Here is a 19,353-nt window from a genome sequence, read left to right as displayed (position 1 = left end):
CTTTATAAGCTAGCCTGGGGTTTGTTTACCTTGCAACTTTCCACATGGTGACGATTGAGAAGTTCACATAATTCCTGCGACACACCCGCTCTTCTTAGTTTTTTACTTGCCATGTGTTCGGTTTTTCCTTAATGTACAGCTTATACAAGATAACGCTGGATAAATGAATGAAAAACTAGAGTCAAACATTATCGACAATCTTTAGCAGTTCCGTCTCTCAGCGCTTCACAGTTGGCCGCGGTGCATTTTGGTCAATGTAGGCAATTGCTGAATTGATCAGCGCTACACGCAGTTGACTGTTCTTTCTAACTCAACATATTAACAATGGAAAAAATATTTATTATATTAGACACAATGTACTATCTTCCATAAATTATTCAACAATGTATTATAAAATATTTTAGATTGACTTAAATGTTGTTTAATTTGTGTGTGTGTGTGTGTGTGTGTGTGTGTGTGTGTGTGTGTGTGTGTGTGTGTGTGTGTGTGTGTGTGTGTGTGTGTGTGTGTGTGTGTGTGTGTGTGTGTGTGTGTGTGCGCACGCGTGCGCAGCGCATGCGTGTGTGTGTGTGAGAGAGAGAGAATGTCTGTGTGTGCTGGGGAGGGAGGGAGTGACAGAGAAAAAAGAGGAGGCAAACTGTGTGGGTGTGTAACTGCCTATGTAGGCCTATTGGAACATATGGAGCTCTATATAAGCATGAAATATGAAGGTCCCAGTCCCACTCTACACTGACCCTATCAGATTTTCGGATACCGACCCTGGAGGAGAGACGGACCATTGTCTGGCCTCAGATCCCCTGAGATACTGAGACAAGGCCAATGCTACAACCTGCAAATAATACTTTTCATTGTAGTCTGTTTAACAAAACTATGCAAAACATCAGTTTAAACATAAAAAAAGTACACAAATACTGTAGATATGAAACACTTTATAAAAAAAAGTAGTAATCTCAAAGCCATGACACGAACAGGCCTGAGACTGCATTCCTCAGCGGCCCAGGCCCAGCCTGGGGTTGTTTATGTTAGGCTTTGTGGATTCCCATGGCCTGTATGTCTCCAGGGATCAAACTGGGCTACCGTGGAAAGTACATCTCCCATCATGGTTTCCATCTTTGTTCAATTTGTTTATAGATGTTGACTCTAGGCTTGAGAAGGCGAGTTTTGGCCAATGCGGTCGGATGGAAATACATTTGTCTTGGATGCAAATGAAGAGCCGCTGAAGTTTCATAAGGGGCACAGTGAGCTTACTGTAATTTATTAGAAATAACAAACTAGACTTTAAATGCGGCTGTTCGGATCCTCACTTGATATCGGTGAATGAAGAAGAGAACTCTAGTTAGGCCCTAGATTATCTCTGTTAATTAAACTAGACTCAAGTCAATGCATGTTCTCTTTGTGACAAGCAGTTCTATAATTTAATCTTTTTATGATTATCCAAGAGTAAATTAGATAATTGCATGATATTGTTGGACCATGACGACTATTAGATCAGGAAGCAGCAGCAGACAAATACATTTTGATAGATATTGTTCCAAAGTGACCATATTCCTTCTGTTCTTTACTGTACAGTACATGGTTATCTAATGCAGAAGTATCGCAGCCCATTGGCATATCTGGAATGTGGAGTGCAATCTTGGAGCCTGCAGAATATCACTTAACATTCTGCTACTGCTGGACCCTTCTGCTGCGGTTCCCTAACAACCACAGAACCTAAAAAACAAACAGAGAGATGGCCAGAGCGGGCTGGGGGGACTGTTGAATACAGACATGGCTACCATTCAGGATTAAATGCATTTCCAAAACAGTTAGTTGTGACAACCAATGGAAAGTAGGCTTATATCTCCTCCTGGTTTAGTTGTACTCTGAAATGTGGAAATGTCTAGTCCCAATTTAGCCCAAAAACATAAGCATGGATCATGAGATAATTTGTGGGTTGCTATTTATTCGTTTCTTTTTTGAAGATAGTCCGTAGGGATCTTAGAAACAGGTTTGCTGAGGATTACGTCAACTCTAGGGAGGAGTTATGCAAATTAGCAGAACAACCTCTAACCACATCGAGGGTCTTGAGCTTGGGGTTCCTCTGTGTGCAAGGTGTGTCGCTTGGTACCAAAATACCACACATTAACTGAGAGTAAACGTCGCATAGTGAAGAGAGTACACGGAACATGGCATCAAAATGTCCCAAATGCGACAAAACGGTGTATTTTGGTAAGTCAACCGGTTTTCTATTAAGACTGCTCCAGCATGTACTGTATTGTTATTTGATTTACGTCGCCATTTTCTGTAAAGATGTATTGTGAAGTAGTAGTGTGTTTGTGTACTCGCTCACAGGTTTCAACCGGAATAAATGACCAAGGCATTAAAATATTGAATTGAGTCTGCTTTAGCTACAACGTTGACGTATTTATCATTCATTCCTTTCTCCCTCGACTTCTGACTGCTGCATTTCATTTGTGAGACACCTGCAACGCCATGGTATTAGTAAAAGCGTAAACTAATCGGCCATTGCCATTGACCTAGCATAACATTGGCAACTATTTATTCGATTAGGATAAATACCTTTCGCTCTTTTTTTTCTTTTCTTTTTTTACATTTCACAACGCTTAGCGCCATGCGTCTTACAATAACGTCACGCCACATGGAGATGCTAAATTATTTAGTATTTGCACATGATGCGTCCGAGGTATAGATCGGGTTAGCCTCTAGTTTAATTTCAATTCTCGTGAGAACAAAGGAGTGTAATTTCATCTAAGTTCAGCACTAACTGGCATGGACAGCTCCCCCTGCAGCCAATAGACCCGGGGGGCTCCACCGAGGACAAAACGAACCCCACCCCGATCAAACGCTCGTTAAATTGGAAGATGGTGTTTGATTAATTGTGGGTGTCTGTGTATGATTGAGGTTCATTGGAGCGTATTTTATTTGAAATAAAGGCGTTGTTTGAGGTTTAAATTACTCACTACATCTTCTTTCGTCCGAGGCTACTCACTCTATTTCAAGACAAAATGTTAAGCCCAATGTCGTAATATTACATAACATTCAAGGTTTTAGTCACTTTAGGGCTATTTTAAATATTGGCGTCGCTGTCACGAAAATATTATGTAGATATGCGAAGACCGTTCATACGGTTTCCTAACCATCCTCTTCCAGGCCTATTGAGCTATAATCCATTATTAATCAATTGTTCACAGAAAGGTAAAAGCTAAGTTGGCTTCCTTGCATCATCAGCTCTATGATATTGATTGATGATTCTTTTTTCATTACTCGTCGATGACGTAATGGGTTACTGCCTTCATTTTTCCACATTAAGAATCCCTTCGCATCTCGAGGGAGGGGTCTAAAGATTTGTGGAACATTTATGATAATAGTCAAATAGGTTTGTGTGTTACACCTGCTCATCTCTGAAGATTATAATATTTATCATTTTATAACTATAACTTATTCATAAGCCTTCATATATCACAGATGAGTTATAGGAAGTAAGTGTGTGTGTGTGGGGGGGTCCTTGCTCTGGATAGTGAACTTCACAGCAACGAGTTAGCCAATCAGAGGAGCTGGCGGTATCAGGGTGGATATTCTAGGAAAGGCCAAAATAGGCCTGAGATAAACCAGTGAACCACTCAATGCCATTATCATATCTGCTGGAAGAGACCATCTACCCTTTTAGAAATATGTATTTTTTCTTAACTCTCTTTCTGAGTTGTGTAATTAAGTCCTTAACTATTGATATTACATCAAAATATCGATTGGGATATATAATACAATGTGATATGTTGTTGTTTTTTTTATCATAAGTGTTTAGCTTCTTTAACCTGTATGACCTTACTTTTAAGCAGACTACATGACTCCACTTATGTGTGCTTAGCGTGTAAGAGGCGTGTAAATGTGCTGACTCATATGTAAACTCCCAAGACATAAGGACACAGACGCAAGGAGAGGATTATGTAAGAAACAAGAGTGACAAAAGGACATAGGGTTAGGGTTGGCAATAGGGTTGGAGTTAGGGATTAGGGTCGGAGTTTGATTGTAATAAGAGTATAATTTAGGGTAGGAGTTGTGGTTCAGTATAGGGTTAGGATTTTATATTTGGTTGGGGATAAAATAAGGTTGTGGTTAGTTTAGGATAAGGGTTTGGGAATGGGGTAAGGCTAGGATTATGGTTAGGGGTCAGCGGTGGACTAGGAGTTTGGTTAGGGTATGATAAGGGTTAGGATAAGGGGTCAAATTGTGTTGGGTAAGGGCCAGGGGTAAGACTCAGGTTAGGGATATCCAAGACCACTGTTCCCCTCCGAGCGATAACCAAACTGATTACCACGCTGCCCTTTAGAGAGAAACGGAAAGAATGCACTTAGAGCCGATATGGACTCTGACTAACGGGAGCACAGAGGTTCTTTCACACATACACACTAACACACCCACACACACACACACACACACACACACACACACACACACACACACTGTATACCAAGGTGTGTTCAAAATGTCCTTGTTTCACTTGGCTTTTCCACGTGGTTGATCGACCCAGAATCAATCCGTTTATAAATGTGTGTGTCGTGATCGTGACCCGGCGGTCTGTGGTGTCCACAGCGGAGAAGGTGTCCTCGCTGGGGAAGGACTGGCACAAGTTCTGTCTGAAGTGTGAGCGCTGCAACAAGACCCTGAACCCAGGGGGTCATGCTGAGGTGAGTCCACCCAGCCTCACGGGGGCTGAGGTTCCCGTCTGAGAGTTGTACAGACAGGTTTCAAAATAAACCAGCCACCCCCTCCTTCCCTGTTCCCTCCCTCCTGACCTTCTCCGCCATTGAAAAGTGTTGCATTCATGTGTGGGAGCACACAATCCCATTTCTACCCCTTACCCCTTCCCCTTCCCCCTCCCCCTTGTTTTGAAGGGGTAAGGGGAAGGGGTAAGGGGTAGAAATGGGATTGGGCCCAAGTCTGCTTCAAGGTAAGGTCAAATAAGTGGAGTTAGGGGAAGGAATGAGTTAGGTGAGGCAAAATAGGTAAATCATTAAAGAGTATTTTTGTTTTCAATAAGGAGTGATAGGGATTGTCTAAACTCAAATCCAAGTAATATATCAAGTAAAATAATAAAGAAGTTAAAGATGAATGGTTACTGTATAAAGATCAAGGTGTCATTTGGCATTTTTCTACTCAAAGCTTCCATCACGGTGTCTTCAGACAGATAATGATCTGACTTTATACCTTCCATGATATTATGAGTGGTCTAGATGTGTGAGGGGAATCAGAAAGGAATGTGTGTTGTTTATCCTTTATGATTCAATGCGTGACAACAGCAGGATTTAGACGGCCTAAAAAGGTCCAATAATTTTTGTTTGTAAATGTTATCCAACTAACTATCGTGTTGAAGAAATATATTACCATATTAAGTTCTAAACAGAAATGACCTAACAAGGAAAGAATTCATTTTCTGTTCAATTTAGATGAATTATTATTATCTCTTTTTTGCATCTGCAGCACGACGGAACTCCATACTGCCACAAGCCCTGCTATGCTGCCCTCTATGGACCAAAAGGTGCAGTTACCCATCTATCTTCACTCTAGAAAATCTAAGGAGCTAGCAGGCAGGCTGGTGTCATAATACGATACACACTTCCAATCCAATACATAATAAAACATTTTTAAACAAAGTGTTATTATGATTCTGCAATATGCACTACACACTACACGAAAAAACACAATCCTGTTTTAGGTTCAGCACACTGTATATGCTACCCGTTTTTATGCAACCACTATTTTAAATGTAAACTTTAGGAAATGGTGAGATTTTCATGCAGACACATTGTCAAGACTTTTTTTGTGACCATGGTGCAAAATGAAAAAAGGCAATGAGTGCCGTTTTCAATAAATATTGTTGATATAAAATTTACCCAATTTCAGATTATGGATTTTCATCATCATCTTGCTCCCCTGGAAGCCTCCTTAAACATCAGTTTCAACTTGTTCTTTAAGTGTCGTTTATGAGTCAGACAAAAACTGATGTGGTGATGTCATCATGTTTCAGGTGTCAACATTGGCGGTGCGGGCTCCTACATATACAACACTCCAGCCAATGAGGCCCCTGCTAGCGTTTCCATGGAGACAGACGCGAAGCCCGCTGAGGAGAAGAGGCCTCCTGTGCGAGGCCCCGTGAAGGGTAAGAATCAATAGGGTTCATATTAAGAGGTCAAGATCAATATCATAGCGGGGCTTTCAAACTAAAATGAGTAAAATAAATTATTTTTCTCCAGTAATTTGGTTCTCTAGAGATAATACCAGTGGTATTACCTCAGTGGTTTCTGGGATCCAGATTACCTACTTTATTAGAACGTATGGGGGTAGACCGCGCTGGGCCTGAGCCGCAAACCAGAACCAGTAAGGGGCGGATTAACGCCTTGGTTCTTGTTTGTTACTGAAGTGTTGTACTCGATTTAAGTATGTGTATTTCTAAAGTGTCCAGTCTACGCAATGTTTATTTGAAACTCTTACAGACGGTTTTCCTTTGAAAGGTCTCCAGACAGGATGTTTTGTATTGCCTTCCCGGTGTTTACTAGCGTTGTTTCACTTTTATAGCCAATTACGCTCTTCCAGATCAACGCCTCCAGCAACATGATTGGTTGAAAAAACAAATATGAAGCTTAAGAAAGTGAAACGTTCCTCCAGATGTGACGGCTATTAGATGTGGTTCTCAAGGCTGATTTGTGGGACAGTCTCTGTGTTAATGATGAGGTGATGCGAGGACAGATGTTGACCTCTCCCTCCACCCTCACCCTGTTGTTCCCCTGCAGCTGCCAGTTTCACGTCCTTCTCCGGTGGGCCCAACGATTGCCCCCGGTGCAACAAGACCGTTTACTTTGGTGAGTTCAGGCTTTTGTGGATGTCGCTTGATAAGGATTCAAAGGAGCACATGACTGCACAAACAAATATCAGACACAACTGTTTTGCTACCAGCAGTAGGGAATTGTGTTTCCATGGTGATGATGTGCATTTCCTGTGTGTGTGTGTGTGTGTGTGTGTGTGTGTGTGTGTGTGTGTGTGTGTGTGTGTGTGTGTGTGTGTGTGTGTGTGTGTGTGTGTGTGTAGCCGAGAGAGTGTCCTCTCTGGGTAAGAACTGGCACCGGCCCTGTCTTCGCTGTGAGAGGTGCAGTAAGACCCTGACTCCTGGCAGCCATGCAGAGGTGAGACAAAAACACACTACCCGATTTACCATGACAAAGCCTAATTTCTCTGGTGTTGGATATGTTGGGATAATCAGATTGCTTCCCATCACACACCCTTTTCACAGAGATGTCATGTAGGACTCTGATAACACTAATTATGGGTCTGCTCTTTTTATGTACTGGGGATTGGTAGACTTATCATCACTAGTTTAGTCTACTACCCATGCCCAGGTGCCCTGATATAGAAGTAGCAGACCGATAATACATTTTATAAGAGCGTGTTTTTCCTTTGATAATGCCTCTTTGAAACGGTTCCAATGTTCTCTAAATGCAATCGGTAATTGGTGATTAAACCCTTGACTTGTTTACCTCATTTATAGTCAGTACTGGACTACTTTTAAATCCTGATTAAAACTATTGAGTAATTAAACAGAACTTATCTAAGGAAACTTACAATAAATGTTCATAATCAGTAAGGCACCTTGCCAAGGAGATCGAACCCACGCACTTGGGACTCCTGTAGTGTTCTGTTTTAGGAGGAAGTATCATAAATACTTTTAATGGGTGTTGTCTCCTTCTCTTGCAGCATGACGGCCAACCTTACTGTCACAAACCATGTTATGCTGTCCTGTTTGGGCCAAAAGGTACATTTCTCCCCAATCTACATTTACTTTTAACCATCCTCACATCAGTATTGTAACCAGGTAAACAGGTTTGGTAAAAGAGAGACTGTAAAACATTTGTAAAGAACAGACGTACTCGAACAGTGGTTATGTTTTTTTTAATGTTAGGGTGAGAAATATGTTTACTGAGCATTGCCACTTCCAAAGCAGGTGTTATTTATTTTTTGTTTGATTTTTCTAGATTAGGTTATTAATAAGGTTGAGTCTGTTAATAACCATGTCATTAATTAACAAAGTCAGTTAGTAACAAAGGCTGTTATTAATCAAGTCAGTTACTTATAAAGGCCAGTTAGTAAAAAAAAAGTCAGTTATGAATAAAGTCAGTTAGCAACAAAGTTGGTTATGAAAGAAGTCAGTTAGTAACAAAGTTGTTCAGTAATGAGGTCTATAAGTAAAATGTTCGTTAGTAACAAGGTTCATTGGGATGTCAGTGCATTACAGGTTTGGTTAGAAAAGGGTTGGATGGAAAATGCAAAGCGCAAGAGTACACTCATTAAAGCTGTGTTGTTTTGACCTCTGACCTCTCACCAGGTGTTAACACAGGAGGTGTGGGAAGCTACATCTATGACGAGAGTGGGGCCGAGCCACAGCCATAAACTGTACTATAGTCCTCATGTGGTTGCTTCCATGATGCATTGCTCTCCCCAGGCTTATAACCTGAAGTTAAGACCCTTACCTAAACTCATCCACCTCTCAACGAGTCCATAAACCTAACCACCAGTTACGTGGTTACTAAACGAAACCATACTGTTTACTTAAGTAAACCATCTGTTAACCTAATACCTAAACTAAACCTTCTGTCAGCATTACCAAACCATCACCAGCATCAGGCAATTTCAATCATTAAACATAAACGTAACCATCCCTGATCTAAAATGATGAAAATGTTTCCAATGCACAATGGGAAACAACCACAGGACAACGTTTAGTTTACTTTTTCCCTTGGAGACATCCCCCTGCCAGCCCCCCATCAAACTCTCGAGGAACCCAATTGTCTTTAACCCCTTCCCCGTTGGGGGGTCGGTCTACCCCCTGCCTGATGACCTATTTAGAAGCTCTCTCTACGTAGCTTTCTGTTGTTGAAATCTGGGACAGTAACAGCTTCTCACTGTATTTTTGCCTTCCACCCACACGGTGACTAACACGTGTTACGCAACATGTATTACACACAGAGATGTATCTGATGTATGTTTCAGTTTTATTTCTATATTGTTTACATCTATTTTTTGTATTGAAGCTAATCGTTAGATCCACCAGTATGATGTTTAAAAAAGCGGTGGCTGTCAAATTGTGTCACGTTAAAGTGTTAATTGTAGCCAAATAATAAGTTTGGATTTCTCCTTTTGCCAAATGAGTGGCCTGGTATATATTTAATTTTTTTTAGCTATCAATACTGAATTGTTTCTAGTGCAGTAAAAAAATATAGAAATGTGAGAATCTCCATGCTCTTGTTAGAAGAAAGGGCAATTGATCTCGACGTATGTGGTTGGTTTGAAAAGGTCATCTGTCAATCACATTATGTACAATAAATCATGTGAAACCAAATGTGTTAAATGGATGTGAGTTGTTTATAAACCAAAACATGATGCGAATAAGAACGCAAGACACAGTCAATTATTTAGATTTTAATACATTGCAAAGAGGTAATATTTAACTGCTAATCTAAACAAAAGTAGGGGAACTAAGATACACATTGGATAAAAAAAAATCTTTTAAAATGTGTGTTTCGTGCATGTTATTGATTTGTCATATATTTGTACACCATATTGCACAAGTTATAATGAAATTACGCAACTCAATAACATTGACGTCATGATACTAGGCACACCTTTCGGTGACGTAGCACCGGAAAAGGGTGCTGCTGTGATAGTCGAGAACCGAGACAATCTATTCGGGTACGCCATCACACGGAGAACATCGGCTCAGAAAACCTACATACCTGCTTCACTTAACGCACACCACAAATAGATATCCTTTACAGGCGATTCAAGTGGCAAAAAAAACAGGAGGGAGCATATTTAGTTGTTTACTAGCGTTAATTAAAACTCGGTGACGTCGTCGCCAGCTCTGCTCGTATAGCGCGAAAGTAACTTACCGCCAGGAAAAGTTCGGATCCCGTGTATGTATTCGCAGTTTGAAAGCCATGTTGGACGAAACTCTGTGTCATAGCGACCGAAACGACATCGGTAACGTTGAAAACAACAAGCCAGTCTCGATGGTGTCGAAGAGCGAGGGGAACCTCAACAAAACCAGGCACGTATTGCTGAAGAAAGGGGGGAGAAGGCTTCGCTCGACGTCAACAACGACGGCGGCGGCGGTTTCTCTTCGACCTCCCCAGGCCAGCCATCACCATATCCAGAAACACCAAGGAACTAACCCCGCTAGAGTCGCGGACCATAATAACAACAATGTCACCACGTCGCCGGGCATCAGGTCCGCGGTGCAGCCGAAACACGGGCACCCACACGGCGTGTCTACCGTGCTGACTCTCCACCCGCTTAAACCAGGACCCAAAAAAGAGGTAACAATGTTTTATTTCATTTATTGAATGTATACATTATACAAGCGCCCTGGTCCTATGTTTTTCGTCGTGTTTGATTACTGAGACCGTGCAGGAGATGTATCCCCCCCGAATGGACATAGTGTAGCCTGCCCGAGGCGATGTAAAAATGACGCATTCGCATAATGGCTGACGAATCGAAACTCTACGGTCGAGATCAACACGTCTAGTAGTTACCTTTATCTGTTGCTCGAGGTCGATTACACGATGCCTTCCACCACATCACAATCAGAATGTCGACGATGGTTTGCGTCGAAAGAATTTAACTTGCCAAACGTATTGTACCGCATAGACACAAGACAACAAAGGAAAAATGGTGATCCACGATAGAATGCTACATGTGGATAATAATAATACTTACTTTATTACTTTATTTGAAATTGAATTGTCAAACTGTTTTATTGTTTACTATAGGCGAAAATGTGGAGTAAGCTTATAATGGGTTTACAAAGATAATAAATATATAAAAACACGAGTCATAATTTATAATTATTTCCAATAGCTATGATCAAATAACGTAACATTCCATAAGCCTTATTCTTGACTAAATAAATCTGTAAAAAACAACAACATAATAATGTCTTTATTTCTGCTGTTTACACAGCTGCTGAAGTCAAAAGGGAGGAAGCCGGAGGGTACCGCCCCCCAACCAGGGAGCCAGGTCGGCCACACCCACAGCCGACCACAAGACCACAGGGGCCGCACCAAGCAGAGCAGTGCCCCGGGCCTCTCTCAGCCCTCCCGGAGGAAAGACCCCAGCAAGCAGCAGCAGCTCTCTCCCCCACCCCTCCAGCCCCCACAGCACCTCAGACAAGCAGAGCGGAAGAAGAGGCCTCTGGGCTCGGCCGAAAACATCACGCTGGCAAAGCCGCCTCTGCCGCGACCGTTGCCACATGAAGAAGACCTCAAGGACGGCGAGAAGGTCTACGCCGGAGCCAAGTTCAGTGAGCCCCCCTCTCCAAGCGTCTTGCCCAAACCCCCAAGCCACTGGGTGGGTCCCGCCAGCGCACCACAGCGAGGCGACCAGAGTCGGGAGCAGATGAGCGTTCACTTGAAGTCGCTCCTTAAGGTGCAAGGGCAATCGTGACTGTGGTTTGTTTGAATGATTGAACATGATGCAAACTATAGGTAAACGATACGACAGTAGGGTCAAAAGAATGGTATTTGAGAGGTCATGGTGCACAGCCTAGAGTGAATCATGGCGGATGGCGTGGAGTTTGGTTTTGAAACACCCTCAGTTTTCCTCTGATATGCAACACATTGCCAGCATTGTTGAATGTGTCATGGAGACGGCGTATCTAGCAGTTTTGCTATTATGCTTGATGTCGCCGATTATTAGTGAGTACGATTCCGGTGTCTGGTTTAATATTTTTTGAAAGACAGAGGTAACAGAATATAATCTGTTGTGGTCAAACAGGAAAGCCTACATATTGTTTTCCAGGAAGCGAGAGTGTTAAAATGTCGAGAGCAGGGTGGTTACTGAGGTCCATGTTGGTATTTTTTACAAAGCCACATGTGCACCTTCTCTTGTTTTGTCAGGTCCCATTGTGGGTAGACAATTTTAACTGAAGCGCTGTCAATGTACATTCTATATTGTAGAGATATACGTGTATATTTTCAACGTGCTTTTAAACTCCAGATTCTAGTTTTTTTACTGAATCCTGTTCATATGTTCCTAAAGGCACTTTCTTGCAGTTCCGCCAATGGGTCACGGCACCCACGTGGGCACTGTGAATGTAACGCAATAGTCTTAGTATGTTTTTTTTGCACTGAAGAAGACGTAGAAACACCGATATGGGTGGGGGAAGCAAACGACCGTGTGAAGCAGCTGTGGAGGGCAGGTTTGTACCTGTCTCACCACACACATTTTCTTTAATCGGCCAGTAAGAATCACATTGTGCAAAGATAATGTCCCAACTTGTGACTGGAAATGTGAAGTGTTGCAGATAAGGTCAGCTGGAATGGCTAAACATTAGCACTAAATGTCAATTTATTTTGTTTTTCCAGAGAGTGCAGGTCTTGTTGGGTATGGTTATTTGTTGCACTGTGGCTCTGTGGAACTCAGCTAGGTTTGTATATCTGATGGAGCCTTAATGACAAATCTGTGTTGTTGTTCCAGGAAACACAGATAATGTGAAAAGACTCCCAACATGTTTTATGTGTGAGAAGAATGGCTGTATTTATTAACATCCACAATGGAGTCTTTTGAGGGCTTTCTGCCTGTCCTATTTGGAATAAATAGCACAGGTAAAGTTAAAGACTGTTATTTGTGTTTGTTCAGTTATTGCCCTGCTCCCAACCACCACTTTGTTTCTTTCATGCAAAGCACTGAACATGTTTACTGAGATTATGTTTGAATTTCACCAGAAAACTATAGGATCGTGTACCATGCTTTTTTTTTTTTGTGATTATGAACAAATACAGGCAGCTTTTGACTTTGTCATTTCGGTGACGTCACACAAATCAAGGGAATTGTATTACTGTAGCAGTGTTTCAATGTTTTTTCCATCCGCTTCTGAAAAAGTTGAACCGATTTCCCCAACCAAAACATGCAATCATTTTTTGTCTTGTTTTATGAAATATTCATATCTAAATTGAATACTTAAATTAAAGATTGATTACCCATAATGTGTTGTCTGTGTGTTTTACTTTATTGTATTTTTTTTTTTGCAAGACTATTGATTACATTAATTACATTAATAAGGGCATGGCACCCAGAACAGAAACCTGTAACATTCCATTGTCCGTCCACCAGCACTGCATTCCCATTTACAAATTTATCTTGTGTATTGTTATTTAGTGTATCGTCGTTATTAAGATTAACTTTTCTTTAACATGAAAATGGTAAAATTTGCTCCATGCCCCTGTTAGGATAGAGATGCAGGGAACAAATATACATACTTTTTCTCATTACAGCATGTTGCATAAGTGAAGTAACAGTTTACACCATCTTGAATGGTCAGAGCATTCCTTCCCAAGTTATCTTTTAAACTAACAATGAAAAGGGAACAAACGTTATAGAAAGCAGTACACCGGTGTGAATTTGCGCTACAGTATGGATTTTGACGTTACCGTGTGACCGGGGTAGACAGTGTTGTGTGTAACAGTAAAGTAACTACCTTTTCATGAAAAAAGTAAAGTTACATGTAACTATGGAAAATATGGTAACGAAACATAGTTCCTTTTTCAATTCGGAGATCTCTGGGCTTTTATTTCTTTCACTTCATATGTTTCGAGTTAGGACCTATAACCCTGAAGTGAAATGAGCCTGAAATAACAGGGCATTTTCTTTTAAATTGAATCCAAAATCATATGTAATATGTCTCATATTGGAAACTTTGGTTGGCTTTTATTTTGAAACTCCACATCAGAATGTTCTGAAACTTCTTACGTGACCCCATGGGGTCTTGAACTATAACCCTGAAGTGAAATGAGCCTGAAATAACAGGGCATTTTCTTTTAAATTGAATCCAAATTCATATGTAATATGTCTCATATTGGAAACTTTGGTTGGCTTTTATTTTGAAACTCCACATCAGAATGTTCTGAAACTTTTTGCGTGACCCCATGGGGTCTTGAGCTATAACCCTGAAGTGAAATGAGCCTGAAATAAAAAGGGCATTTTCTTTTAAATTGAATCCAAAATCATATGTAATATGTCTCATATTGGAATGTTTGGTGGGCTTTTATTTTGAAAGTAAATACCACAATGGCCGTACACTTCCTTTGATAGTATTTGCTTTTATTGACTGTCTTTTTGTATGTACCCGACGAATGCTTTTATTTGAAACTAGTTCTGAGACGCTATTACCGTAATGGCTAGTATATACAGGTGTAGCAAAAAACTGAGTCGGCTGGCTTGACCGCCGATCTTGATGAGTCGGCTGGCTTGACCGCAGTCGTGCATCCAACCCGCTCTGTAGGCTACTAGTCACTTTAACGTTGTGGCTTTCCCATGATCAGAGTAGCTGACTAACCACGGACCTATAACTGCTGCAAGTCAAGAAACTCATTTTAAGAATGCAAGGCAGAAAAGACCCTGGTACTGCTTTTAACCAGATGCTATTCTTCTCTACATGCACATGCTTAGCATAATCGTCTATTCTTCACTGAAGTAAAACCCTTTGAGTAAACTGTTCAACAAAATGTCCCACCAAAGCCCGTGTTCTAATAAAGACAATCTACTTTTTATGAGGATTTCTTTATTTCCTGACAGCACAAAAAAAAAGTTATTCATATTGGGTATGTTTTTAGAGCAGGGAACAGTATCCCAGTTTGCACCTCACCCACCTTTAACTTATGTTCCAAAATTTGGATCTCCAAAGCATCCTTTTGCATCTTTTGCCTAAGGTGGTCCATTTCGAAGTCTGCTTTGTGTATTTGCTTTTCTAGATAGATTTTATATAGCTATTTGACTGGCAGCTATAGGAATGCAAGAAATGACACTGGATTTCACAGTGCCAAATAGAGCGTTTCATTATAATTCCAGGAAGAATCTTACAGGGGTAAGCTGTGATTTAGAAGTGGATGGCCCCTCATTGGATTCGATTTCATCCTGTTTGAGAGAAAGAAGATGTCAGTTTTAAATTGTGCAACGCTATAATCAACTTTTAGATTGTTATTTTTAAAAGGTGTTAACCTCAATAGACCTTTCCTCTTCCCTTTCGAATGCCGCAGACAATGTTTCTCCATCATCTTCCTGTAATGACATTAACAGTTGTGTTCAGCAATTACCAAGACATTATTAATAATCTGTGGAAGGTGAAGAATTGTTACAATTGCATGGAGGTTGGTGAGGGCATCTGGTTCAAGTAGGGCGATGACGCCATCAGTAACTGGAAAAAGATGATTAGACAGTGAAATTATTACTCGAGCCAGAATATTGCCCCATCTAATTTGCAACGCAATGGGTTGCGTGTACATATTTAATTATTTTGAATAACCAACCTCTTATACTGTAAAGGCACTTCTATCCTGGGGGGGGGGGGGCATCAGAGGAGCTCCCCCCAGGGATGCCCTCAGCCACAGGACGCATACTCCGTTGGCTGAGGGCCATCTCCTCAGCCTCTGTGAGGGCTGCAGGTGGTGGACCCCCTCCAGTCTGCCGGGCCTCTGCTTTCTTTCGATTTGCTAACATGGAGGGAAATGTTACCCTAATATTCAGTAAGCGCTATTTTGAAGAGAGATATATATATATATATATATATATATATATATATATATATATATATATATATATATATATATAAAACACACAGATATATATATATATATATATCTATGGCGCCCTCTAAAGGCTGTCTAAATACTAGCATTTTCATAAGATATGAGCTAGTAGCCTCCTTCATGGAAACCAGACGGGAAATATTTGCAATTTATGAGTAACTTTAATAAACTTTGGTAATTTTTAATTACCGGTAATTAATTGTGAATCACTGTTTCCTCTGATTACCCTCATGTGAAAGAGCATTCAGCAATTATAGATCAAAAAATGTGTTTACACCTGAAGGTAAATATGGATTATATATATATATATTTTATGTATATATTCATCATTTCTACTGCTGGCTGCTGCTGCTGGCTCTGTTTCATCCCGTACTCATCTCCAGATGTTTTGTTATTATGCCCGTTTGTTGGCGGTGGCGTAGTGTACGTCCACATCACCAGCCTTCTCTCCACCTCTGGGAGAGGCCCTCACTGAGGAGTAGGTCACTGCATCGCTGGAATCGTCCTCAACCTATAGGGTGACATGGAAGGACGTGAAACAGAATTTGGTGACACGTTATATCATGACATGGAATAACTGTGATATGGAATGTTTCGATATAGCATTCCATGGTGTCCCACACCATGACATGATGCTCTGTGCTTTGATGCTGCTGTGACGAGGTACGAGAGCCAGGTGGTGCAAGAGCCTTGACATAATATATCACAACAACATGTACGCTGGGACATTCATTTCAGCTGCTAATATTATTGACTTCTTGTGGTGTGCTTCCACTAGGAGACAGTTTACCTGTGCTGTAGCCACGCTCCTCTGTCCCTCAGGCAGGACAATAGAGGCGTATGTTGGACCTCCGCCCTGATCTCCGTCCACACTGAGATGCTGTGACACGGTCAGGAGTTGAGGAGTTAGACACATTCGATTCATGTTCCATGTTATTGTATTATGCTCAATTAAATTACTTTCACCCCCTTTTAATTAATATATGCTGTGTCTTTATGTCATGCCATTATTACATGGATAAATTGCGTCAGGACGTGTGTGTGTGTGTGTGTGTGTGTGTGTGTGTGTGTGTGTGTGTGTGTGTGTGTGTGTGTGTGTGTGTGTGTGTGTGTGTGTGTGTGTGTGTGTGTGTGTGTGTGTGTGTGTGTGAGATGAAAGGATGAATAAGTCTCCCCTGGTCATGAAGGCCTCCTATGACTGGTAGGGTGTCCCTGATAGAGTTCAGACCCTGCACCCAGTACAGGAACCCAGTTACTCATCAGCTGGTCTCACCAGTGGTGGGGTCCCCAACAGCTTTTGGCCAATGACCCCATTTTTAGATCAGAACCATTTTGTGACCCCAACATATTTTGTGCATCTGCTAATTGTTTATCCCAATCAACGTCGGTTCATGATGTTAAAGTTCCAGTGAATTTTCAACCTAGGGTTAGGGTTGGACGTTCAGACGTTTATTGGAATGAAACTGTGCACAACATGCTGCTCTCCGTGAGAGTCAGGTACAAAAGGGAAGAGAAAGGGAACATCTCACTTATAAAAGGTTTCATCAGTCACACGTGACTCCATGCCATATTTGGCGCAACAGCGCCTCCTCTTGGACAAATACAGCTACATGCATCCATACATTTATCCACTCTCAACAAACATGATGCACAATGGTGATGAGCAGACCTGTTGCATTATTTTCATATACAACAGGCCTATATAATTGTAATTGCTCATCTCAAACCTAAGCAGAAGGCAGGTTTCTCAAGTCAACGTTAACACAGGCATTTCCTTACAGAGATCTTTAATATAAAGCTCACCAAATGCTCTTTACTCACTCGACATAATGCCAAAACAGAAGAAGGTGCTATCTAGAACAAAGCAACTCAAAAATAAAAAAGCATGAGCTAAAACCTCAGATTCACACCCCTCACTTTAAACACATTCACACACTGTAAACTTAACATTCCTTTTAATACGGTTTCACTGTAGCCATGGATGTTTATTAAAAACTGTTCTAGGCCTACTTTTTCACATTCTCCATCAGTTTAGTCTGTGGCGCCCTCTAAAGGCTGTCTGAATACTAGCCTTTTCGTAAGAAATGCTTTAGACTACTTCGATACCAGACGTTTAATTTGTTAATTTCATGTTTAACTTGAATCAACTTTGTAAATTTGTAATTACCGGTAATTAATGGTGATTCACTTTCCCTCAAGTGAAAAAGCATTAATCAATTATTGATTATGGTGTCCTAATCACTAGACTAGGTTCTGGGCAAAAGGGTCCAATGTCAAACTACACGAAGCGTATATCCCTACCTGCTCCTTAATAATGTATCTGAATTCACTCTTCCTCACTTTGGATAACAGCGGCTGCTAAATTGACGAAAGAGTTATATGGTTGAAGTTATATGCAGAAATGATGCAGCAGATCCGGCCTCTCAACACAGCCGTCTGTAGAGGCGCTGCTGTGGTCCGTGGTTCCAGGCTGCACCATGGAACCAATCCTCTCTGTCTCAGCATTAGAGGAAGCATATATTTGTGTGCTGAAAACGCTCTTGCAAATACTTTGGTGTCAGACATTGTCCGATTATGAACACACATTCAAGTGACCACTATGAACACTACAAAAGTTCACAGAGTAACACAAATAGACATAAATATAAAATATTACATTTTGTGTCATGAGGATGAAATGAACACCCAGACTCACGTTCCTACAGTGTCACACTTCACTCAGAGTAACTATTTACTCACTTTTGATTCCAATTGAAATATAATAACTAAAACCTCCTACCCTCTTAAAAAAGGCCGCAAAAACTAATTGCAGCACTAAATGCAAGTTTCCCGATTTACAACTTATCTTTTATTTTTTCTAGGCCCTGGCACGTATTAAAGGGGAGTAGTCTTTCTTCACACGAGTTGCAGACAGATAATAAAGTACTTTGAGAATTCATACAATCCACTGACTGTCCACTGTGCACATGGACTTATTTGGTTACATAAAAACATTTCTGAGTAGTTTGTAGTGACATGTGATCAATGAAATAGAAGATGCATAATGTTGTCAATGCTTTGTTTGTTGGATGCTTAATTGACAATGTTTTAAAAGTCTAATTTTATTGAACTGAAGAGGAAACATCAGTTGGGCTACTCTGTTAGCACTCTATCTTAGATTATTACAATCCAAGAGTTATAGTTCGCCTATGCTAGTGCTTAATAGCATAAGAAATAGCATACATGTGAAACACTTTATCTTTGATCTGAAAGCAATGGTTTGTCTCCTTTTGTCAATTACATTTGGCTCTCCTCATCCATGTGTGACCAAAATGTAAGATCACAAGCTTTTATATTCATGTTAAAATCTCATTATGAACTTATAACATAATGCAAAATGGAGGAATCAGAATATTTTTATTGCACAGTTGAAAGTACATCTCAGTTACATTTGTAGCATACATATCTAAAGCATAACAGAATATGGTGTTTGGTAGAACAAGAAAAAAATTAAATGCAAGAGCTTTAAAATAGTCGTATTATTATATAATTAACCTGACCAATAAGGATGGCTACAAACTTTTGTGTTCATTGGTCCGTTGATTATTTTTCATATATTCTGATCTCTGGTGCCCTGTCAAGGACAACATATTAGCTTATTTGAAAAACATGTTCCCATCACATACATTTATGAGAAGACGCATTCAGCAATTATTGCTTCATGGATTTTGTATTCATTTCATTA

General features: G+C 40.7%; 4 protein-coding genes across 8 annotated transcripts in view; 2 read left to right on the top strand and 2 right to left on the bottom strand.

Moving 5' to 3' along the window:
- rad51b (RAD51 paralog B) overlaps positions 1 to 290 on the bottom strand; it is a 30,579-nt gene extending 30,289 nt beyond the window's left edge. The window contains exon 1 of the mRNA XM_056581486.1: positions 30 to 290. Within this exon, the coding sequence (XP_056437461.1) occupies positions 30 to 113 (84 nt within the window). The 5' untranslated portion in view covers positions 114 to 290. The remainder of the gene's footprint in view (positions 1 to 29) is intronic.
- Positions 291 to 1,754: 1,464 nt separating this feature from the next.
- On the top strand, positions 1,755 to 9,410 carry crip2l (cysteine-rich protein 2-like). The gene is made up of 8 exons (XM_056581256.1): positions 1,755 to 2,208; positions 4,591 to 4,685; positions 5,479 to 5,536; positions 6,026 to 6,157; positions 6,789 to 6,857; positions 7,084 to 7,178; positions 7,747 to 7,804; positions 8,375 to 9,410. Exons 1-8 carry the CDS (start codon positions 2,166 to 2,168, stop codon positions 8,437 to 8,439), a joined length of 615 nt encoding a protein of 204 aa, XP_056437231.1. The 5' UTR covers positions 1,755 to 2,165; the 3' UTR covers positions 8,440 to 9,410.
- A 256-nt stretch (positions 9,411 to 9,666) lies between these two features.
- On the top strand, positions 9,667 to 13,474 carry LOC130374471 (proline-rich nuclear receptor coactivator 1-like). The gene is made up of 2 exons (XM_056581255.1): positions 9,667 to 10,364; positions 11,008 to 13,474. The coding sequence occupies exons 1-2, from the start codon at positions 9,987 to 9,989 to the stop codon at positions 11,488 to 11,490; spliced, it is 861 nt and encodes a 286-aa protein (XP_056437230.1). The 5' UTR covers positions 9,667 to 9,986; the 3' UTR covers positions 11,491 to 13,474.
- Positions 13,475 to 19,013: 5,539 nt separating this feature from the next.
- The window catches only part of LOC130374816 (uncharacterized), an 8,829-nt gene continuing 8,489 nt past the window's right edge, over positions 19,014 to 19,353 (bottom strand). For all 5 annotated transcript variants that reach the window (XM_056581777.1, XM_056581778.1, XM_056581780.1 and 2 more), the window contains one exon: positions 19,014 to 19,353. This exon is cut by the window's right edge and continues 350 nt beyond it. The gene's annotated coding sequence lies outside the window, so the exon portion shown is untranslated.

The sequence above is a fragment of the Gadus chalcogrammus genome, chromosome 21 (genome assembly GCF_026213295.1).
Source record: "Gadus chalcogrammus isolate NIFS_2021 chromosome 21, NIFS_Gcha_1.0, whole genome shotgun sequence".
NCBI classification, from domain to species: domain Eukaryota; kingdom Metazoa; phylum Chordata; class Actinopteri; order Gadiformes; family Gadidae; genus Gadus; species Gadus chalcogrammus.
Note: the sequence above shows the minus strand (reverse complement) of the source record. Positions and strands in the feature narration are given on the sequence as shown.

What these genes read in the sequence shown, in the direction of transcription:
- LOC130374471 (XM_056581255.1), top strand. Translation starts at nt 9,987, where the DNA reads ATGTTGGACGAAACTCTGTGTCATAGCGACCGAAACGACATCGGTAAC. An exon ending in AACCAGGACCCAAAAAAGAG is followed by an intron (nt 10,365 to 11,007) that starts GTAACAATGTTT and finishes CTGTTTACACAG; the next exon opens with CTGCTGAAGTCAAAAGGGAG.
- crip2l (XM_056581256.1), top strand. Translation starts at nt 2,166, where the DNA reads ATGGCATCAAAATGTCCCAAATGCGACAAAACGGTGTATTTTG. An exon ending in ACCCAGGGGGTCATGCTGAG is followed by an intron (nt 4,686 to 5,478) that starts GTGAGTCCACCC and finishes TTGCATCTGCAG; the next exon opens with CACGACGGAACTCCATACTG. An exon ending in TGCCCTCTATGGACCAAAAG is followed by an intron (nt 5,537 to 6,025) that starts GTGCAGTTACCC and finishes ATCATGTTTCAG; the next exon opens with GTGTCAACATTGGCGGTGCG.